Genomic DNA, 7550 nt, shown 5'->3' with positions numbered 1-7550 from the left:
TCTTGAGCACGAACTAACTCGATCCGTCTCCCAATAACTACGGCCGTCTAGAAGGAAATGTCACTCCCTGTCTCCTTGGCCATCTAAATCCTAATAATGTAAGTGAGCCCATCAATAAATCTCCTTACTATCTCCCTCTCAATATGTAGCAAGATGGTAGCATGGCGAGCTAGGTCCACAAATCGAGTCTCACACTGGGTGACAGTCATACTACCTTGTTGAAGACACTCGAACAGCCTACGATACTCCTCTCTCAAGGTGACAGGAATGAACTTCTCTAGAAATAGTTGTGAGAACTTATGCTAGATAAGCGTAGGCGACCCAACTGGTCTAGTCAAAATATAATCTCTCCACAATCTTCGAGCGAAACCAGTCATCTGAAATGCAGCAAACTCGACCTCATTGGTCTTAACTATACCCATGTCTCGCATTACCTCGTGGAAACGGTCCAGAAAACCCTGTGGGTCCTCGGAAGGTGCACCACTTAAGTGAACTGGAAAGAGCTTGGTAAACTTGTCTAATATCAACAAAGCCTCAGAATACATGGAGGTCCTATCACCGTCTTGTGCCGCAACAACCAGCTGAACTACCCCAATTGGCGGGGCTGCTGGAGTCTGATACTGGGGAGCCATCTACTCCGGAGTATGAGTAGCAGGAGTTTGTGCTTCTCCCCCATGCTCGAGAGACGGATGGTGCCACCGGGAATGTACTGATTAGGGCCACACTCTCCATAAGGCCCACCAAACAAACTAGAGCGTCCTGAAGCACTAGAGTGGCTATGAACCCCTCCGGGACCTGAGTTGGTCCAACGGGTACAGTCTGAGATGGAACTTCCTCCTCAAAATCCACCCGAGGCTCCACTGCTGGTGTTGCTGCTCGAGCTCTAGACTGAGCTCTGCCTCTACCTCTGGCGCGACCACGGCCTCGACCTCTGCCCCTAGTCGTAGCTTCCACAAGGGGAATCTGGCTCTTGTCCGGCGGTAGATGCAGTGCGTGTTCTCGTTATTTGCCAGAGAATAAGAGTATAAGGGTTCAATCAACAATGATAGAATAAAATCGCACGATAGAGTAAGAAAGAAATGATATTTTCCTTAAACTCCATAGCTTCTGGAAGATAAGAAAAGACGCATCTGAACCGATCCTCCAGAATCTACTAATATTGCTCGTGACTCGTGAGACCTAGGCAACCTTGTGCTCTGATACCAACTTGTCACGACCCAGATTTCCCACCCTCGGTGCGTTCGGAGTATGTTTGAAGAATTTGAAATTTCTAAGTTGAATCAAATTGGTTTGGGGTATGATTCTTAGTTTTGATGTCGTTTTACATGTTTCGAGGGTTTGAGCGAGTCCGTTTTATGATTTCAAACATGTTGGTATGTTCAAGAGAGGGGGCCCCGAGTGTTAACTGGGCGAGGCTCAGACCAATTTTGGAATTTAAAGGAAGAGCTGAAGCTTCCAGCTTCTGGTGTGATCGCACCTGCGCATGGGCAGCCGCATGTGCGAGCCACCAGTCGCAGATATGAAGGAGAGGAGCGGGCCATAGACCGCAGATGCGGAATTTTGGGCGCACCTGCGAACGCGCATGTGCGAGGCAATGCGCGCAGATGCGAAGCTGGTTAGGCGAGTGAAACTCGCATCTGCTAGGCTTTTTCTGCAAGTGTGAAGCCGCAGGTGCGGTCACACCTCTGCAGGTGTGAAAGGCCTGTTTGGTAGAAAGCTTAAAGAACGGGAAACAACCATTTTAGCCCAGCCCATTTTCTCTTCATTTTTGGGCGATTTCAGAGCTTTTTGAGAGGGGATTTCAACTAACAACTTGAAGGTAAGTTAATTCTACACACTTTGAGTTAAGTACATAGATTATGGATAGATTATAACCGGTAAATCTTGGAAATCAAGGGTTTAGATGAAAAACCTAGATTTTTCATAAAAATGAGATTTTAACCACGAAAATGGTTATCGAATTGGATGAAAATTATATATTTGAGTTCTTGAGATTATGGGTAACGATTTCCTCAGAATTTGAGTCTAATTTTGAATTATTGAACATGTATTAATCATTTTATATTTTGGATAGTTTTGGATTTTTCGGCACCGAATTGTAGTTTTACGCGATATTTTTGATCGGGAAGTGGACTTTGAGACAAGGTAAGTCTCTTGTCTAACCTTGTAAGGGGGAAATTATCCCATAGATGATTTAAATTCATAATTGTTGCTAATTGCGGGGGCTATATACGCACGAGATGACGAGAGTCCGTGCGTAGCTACTATTTATACTAAAGTCCGGGTAGTTTAGGACTCAAATCATGAATTACTTGTATAAATTATATCCTTTATTTAATTAAAGTATTTGAACTATATTGTGAATTATTAGGGAAAATAGTAAAAGATTGAAATCTCATATAGTTGAATATTTGTATAAATTAATTAATTGTTAAAAGAAATTGTACATCCTCTTGTATTAATCTTATAATATATATATACTCATTCCGGAGGTACATAAGAAAATATCTTCCTTTCTTGTGGAGCGGGCCGAATGCCTCGGCAGTATAGATGCATCTATGGATCGCACCACATGTCCCTCGGCAGTGTACACGACACTCTAGATCAGGTCGTACGACCTCGGCAGAAATCGTGCCTAACAATAATAATTACACGATACCTTGATATTTTAATTGCATCTTGTGAAGTTAATTAATAAATTGAACATTGCCGCATTTGAAGGAATTTAATTATTTATGCTAGTTAAATATAATTATTGTTAATCCTATAAATCATGTTGATTTAAATATTTCTATTTTTATTTATATTTATTATTATTGACCCTTAGTGAGTGTCAAAGTCGACCTCTAGTCACTACCTCTTCGAGATTAGGCTTGATACTTACTGGGTACACGTTGTTTACGTACTCATGCTACACTATCTGTACTTTTTTTGTAGGACCTGAGACCGGTGCTATAGTTGGACCTACCAGAGCGCATCCACGATACCTAGAAGCCTAGTGGTGAGCTGCCTTTCTGAGTTATCCCGCAGCAGCTAGTGCCTCTCCTTGTATTTTATTCTGTCTATTGTATTTCAGATAATATTTAGAATTTTGTATAATCTACTAGATGCTCATACGCTTGTGACACCAGATCTTGGCACACACTAGTAGAATTTTGGATTTGATTATGTTCCTGGTTTTTAATTTACCAAAATTTTTTGATTTTCTTAATTCTTGTAAGTTAGTAGAGTTTAATTACTAGGATAATATTTAAAGGATTGAATAATTGTGTAATTCACTAGTTGGATTGCCTAACTGCGATGTTGGGCACCATCACGACCTATATGTGAAATTGGGTCGTGACAACATGGTATCAGAGCCTTAGGTTCACGTAGGTCTCACAAGTTATGAGCATGCCTAATAGAGTCTTGCGGATCGGTATAGAAATGTCTGTACTTATCTTCGAGAGGCTATATGGTGTTAGAAAACTAGCTTTCTTCATCTCACATCGTGCAATTGATGTAGTACTAAATATCTTTCTCTTATTCTCTCACAGATGGTGAGAACGCGCTCTAATGAGGTTCCAGACCAAGGAAGAGTTACGCCCTCTGTTGTTAGAGGCCGAGGGAGGGCTCCAGCCCGTGGTAGGGGATGCGGACATCCCAGGATAGTTCCAGTTATACCACTAGTGGGTCCAGCATAGGATCTCATTATTGAGGAACATGGCGAGGTTCCCATGGTAGAGCCAGCTCCGGTGGATTTTATGTCTGCTCCGGGATTCCAGGAGGTCATGGGCCGTGTGCTGCGGTTCATGGACACTATGACTTAGGCCGGTTTATTTCCGGCAGACCCAGCCACATCTCAGGCGGGCCGGAAAGAACATACCCCTACCGCACAAGCTCATGGGCAGGCATCTGTTGTATATCAGACCTTGGGTGTACTACCCGTGGGTGGAGCCCAGCTAGTGGCAGCAGCTACACCTGAGCCCAGACCAACTGCAGCCGCCGAGCCACAGAAGCTATTGGACAGATGGACTAGACTACATCCTCCTGTCTTTGGGGGTAAGCGACATGAGGATCCCCAGGATTTCATTGATCGGTGCAGGGACATACTGGACAACATGAGGATATTGGAGTCTCATAGGGTAGACTTTGCTACTTTTTAGCTAGAGGGCAGAGCCCGTAGATGGTGGATGTCTTATCTTCTTGGTTGACCAGCAGATTCTCTCCCATGACTTGGGACAGGTTCACCCGTATTTTCCTGGTCAGGTATATTCCACCCTCCCATAGGGAAGAGTTGTAGTTTCAGTTTGAGCAGCTCCGGCAGGGTCAGATGTTAGTGACCGATTATTAGGCGAGGTTCTCTGAGTTGTCTTGCCATGCACGTATGATATTCCCTACTGAGGCAGAGAGAGTGTAGAGGTTTGTTGTGGGTTTACATACTAGCATTCAGGCCACTATGCCCCGAGAGGTTGAGATGGGTACTTCTTATGAGCTAGTCGTGGAGATAGCCCGGAGGATTAAGGGTGTGTGTCAGTAGAGCCGAGAGCACGTTATGAGAGATAAGCGGTTCAAATATTTTGGAGAGTTCAGAGGTTCTCTGTCTGGGGGCGGAGGTCAGTTCGTGAGAGGGCAGTCTAGCAGGCCCCCATATCCAGCACCATCGCCTCCTCGGGGTGCTCCAGTGAGACCTTATTTCAGCGTTATGCCAGAGAGTTATTATCGCCCACCAGTTATTCAGGGTTTTTCCAGTGGGTATTCAGGTCACCAGGGCCAGACTCTTAGTCAACAGCCCATCGCACCGAAGAGTTGTTATGAGTACGGGGATCCTAGTCACATGCGGAGATTCTACCCCAGGCTTCAGGGTAGACCAGTGCAGCAGGGTCAACAGCCTATGATTACCACACCAGTTACCCCACCAGCCGTCTGACCACCCAGAGGCGGAGGACAGGTGGGTAGGGGTCATCCTAGAGGTGGAGGTCAACCAGGTGGAGGCCAGCCAGTTGGCGCTCCAGCTCGGTTCTATGCTTTTTTGGCCAGACCAGATGCAGAGGCCTCAAATGCAGTGATTACAGGTATTATTTCTGTTTGCGGCAAAGATGCCTCAGTATTATTTGATCCAGGGTCTACATATTCCTATGTGTCATCTCCATTTTCTCATTTCCTGGGTGTTTCTCGTGAGTCCTTAAGTACTCGTGTTTATGTGTCCACTCCTGTGGGCGATTCTGTTGTTGTGGATCGGATCTACCGGTCCTGTATTATTACATTTTGTGCTTATGAAACTAGAGTAGATCTTCTACTGCTTGAGATGACCGACGTTGAAATCATCCTGGGCATGGACTGGTTATCTCCATATCATGCCATCCTAGATTGCCATGCCAAGACTATTACCTTGGCTATTCCAGCATTGCCTAGGCTGGAGTGGAAGGGTTCGTCTGTTAGAGTATCTAATCGGGTTATTTCTTTTATGAAGTCTCGACACATGGTTGAGAAGAGTTGTTTGGCTTATCTAGCCTATGTTTGGGATGCTACTGCAGAGACTCTAACTATTGACTCAGTGCATGTAGTTCGGGAGTTCTCCGATGCATTTCCTTCAGATCTTCCAGGCATGCTATCAGATCGTGATATTGATTTTTGTATTGACTTGGCTCCAGATACCCAGCCTATATCTATCCCACCGTATCGCATGGCTCCAAAATAATTGAAAGAATTGAAAGAACAGCTTGAAGAGTTACTAGCCAAAGGGTTCATCAGACCGAGTGTATCGCCTTGGGGTGCACGGGTATTATTTGTGAAGAAGAAGGATGGAACGATGCGAATGTGTATTGATTATCGTCAATTGAACAAAGTCACTATTAAGAACAAGTACCTATTATTGCATATTGATGATCTATTTGACTAGTTGCAGGGTGCTAGGATGTTTTCTAAGATCGACTTGAGGTCGGGTACCATCAGCTGAAGATTCGGGATTCAGATGTTCCGAAGACTGCTTTTCGGACTAGATATGGTCATTATGAGTTTATGGTGATGTCTTTCGGGTTAACTAACGCCCTGGTGGCATTTATGGATTTGATGAACAAGGTATTTAGGCCGTATATTGATTCGTTTGTCATTGTCTTCATTGATGATATTTTGATTTACTCGTGCAGTAAGGAAGAGCACGAGCAACATATGAGAGTGGTGCTTCAGACCTTGCGGGAATAAAAGTTATATGCTAAGTGCTCTAAATGTGAGTTCTGGCTAGAGTCTGTAGCATTTTTGGGCATGTTGTATCGGGCAAGGGCATTAAAGTTGATCCCAAAAAGATTGAGGCAGTTCAGAATTGGCATTGTCCCACTTCGGCGACTGAGATCATGAGTTTTCTAGGTTTAGTAGGTTATTATCGTCGGTTCATGGAGGGTTTTTCATCTATTGCAGCACCTTTGACCAAATTAACCCAGAAGGGTGCTTAGTTTCGATAGTCCGATGATTATGAAGTGAGCTTTCAAAAACTCAAGAGAACATTGACCACAACATCAATGTTAGTGTTGTCTTCCGGTTTGGGGATATATATACAGTGTATTGTGACGCTTCACGCATTGGTTTGGATTATGTATTAATATAGGAGGGGCGAGTTATTGCATATGCTTCACGTCAGCAGAAACCTCACGAGAAGAATTATCCGGTACGTAATCTGGAGTTAGCTGCAATTGTTCAGGCTCTTAAGATTTGGAGGCATTATCTTTATGGGGTGTCTTGTGAAGTTTACACTGATCATCATGATTTGCAGCATTTGTTCAAGTAGAGGGACCTGAATTTGAGTTAGTGCAGATGGCTTGAGTTGCTAAAAGATCATGATATTACTATCCTGTATCACCCGGGCAAAGGAAATGTGGTTGCAAACACCTTAAGTAGAAAGGCGGAGAGTATGGGTAGTTTGGCTTTTATTGCAGCAGAAGAAAGACCATTAGCTTTGGACATTCAGTCCTTGGCTAACAGACTTGTAAAATTGAATATTTCAGAGCCTAGCCGAATTCTTGTATGTGTTGTGGCACAGTCTTCACTATTTGAGCAGATCAAGGCTCGCCGGTATGATGAACCACACTTAATGGTTCTTCGAGAAACGGTACTACGGGGCGGTGCCAAGGAAGTTACTGTCGGCGCGGATGGTATTCTGCGACTCCAGGATCATCTATGTGTTCCTAATGTGGATGGACTAGGGAAAAAGATGCTAGAGGAGGCACACAGTTCTCGAAATTCTATTCATCCAGGTGCCACGAAGATGTATCGTGACGTAAGGCAGCATTATTGGTGGCGGCGAATGAAAAGGGACATAGTTAAGTATGTAGCTAGGTCCTTAAATTTCCAGTAAGTTAAATATGAGCACCAGAGGCCAGGTGGCCTACTTCAGCAGATGACTATACCGAAGTGGAAATGGGAACGTATTACTGTGAACTTTGTAGTTGGGTTTCCGCGGACTTTGCGGAAGTTTGATGCAGTTTGGGTCATTATCGATAGGTTGACCAAGTCGGCACACTTCGTTCCGGTTGTGACTATGTATACTTCAGAGAGGTTGGCCCAGATTTATATTC

General features: G+C 44.2%; 1 protein-coding gene across 1 annotated transcript; it reads left to right on the top strand.

Moving 5' to 3' along the window:
* Positions 1 to 6886: 6886 nt before the first annotated feature.
* Positions 6887 to 7330, top strand: LOC138900377 (uncharacterized). Its single transcript, XM_070187115.1, has one exon. The coding sequence runs from the start codon at positions 6887 to 6889 to the stop codon at positions 7328 to 7330; it is 444 nt and encodes a 147-aa protein (XP_070043216.1).
* The last annotated feature ends 220 nt before the right edge of the window (positions 7331 to 7550 follow it).

Source organism: Nicotiana tomentosiformis, chromosome 10 (assembly GCF_000390325.3).
Source record: "Nicotiana tomentosiformis chromosome 10, ASM39032v3, whole genome shotgun sequence".
NCBI lineage: Eukaryota > Viridiplantae > Streptophyta > Magnoliopsida > Solanales > Solanaceae > Nicotiana > Nicotiana tomentosiformis.
Note: the sequence above shows the minus strand (reverse complement) of the source record. Positions and strands in the feature narration are given on the sequence as shown.

Bases quoted from the DNA above. Each gene is read 5' to 3' on its own strand.
- LOC138900377 (XM_070187115.1), top strand. From the start codon at position 6,887: ATGGGTAGTTTGGCTTTTATTGCAGCAGAAGAAAGACCATTAGCTTTG.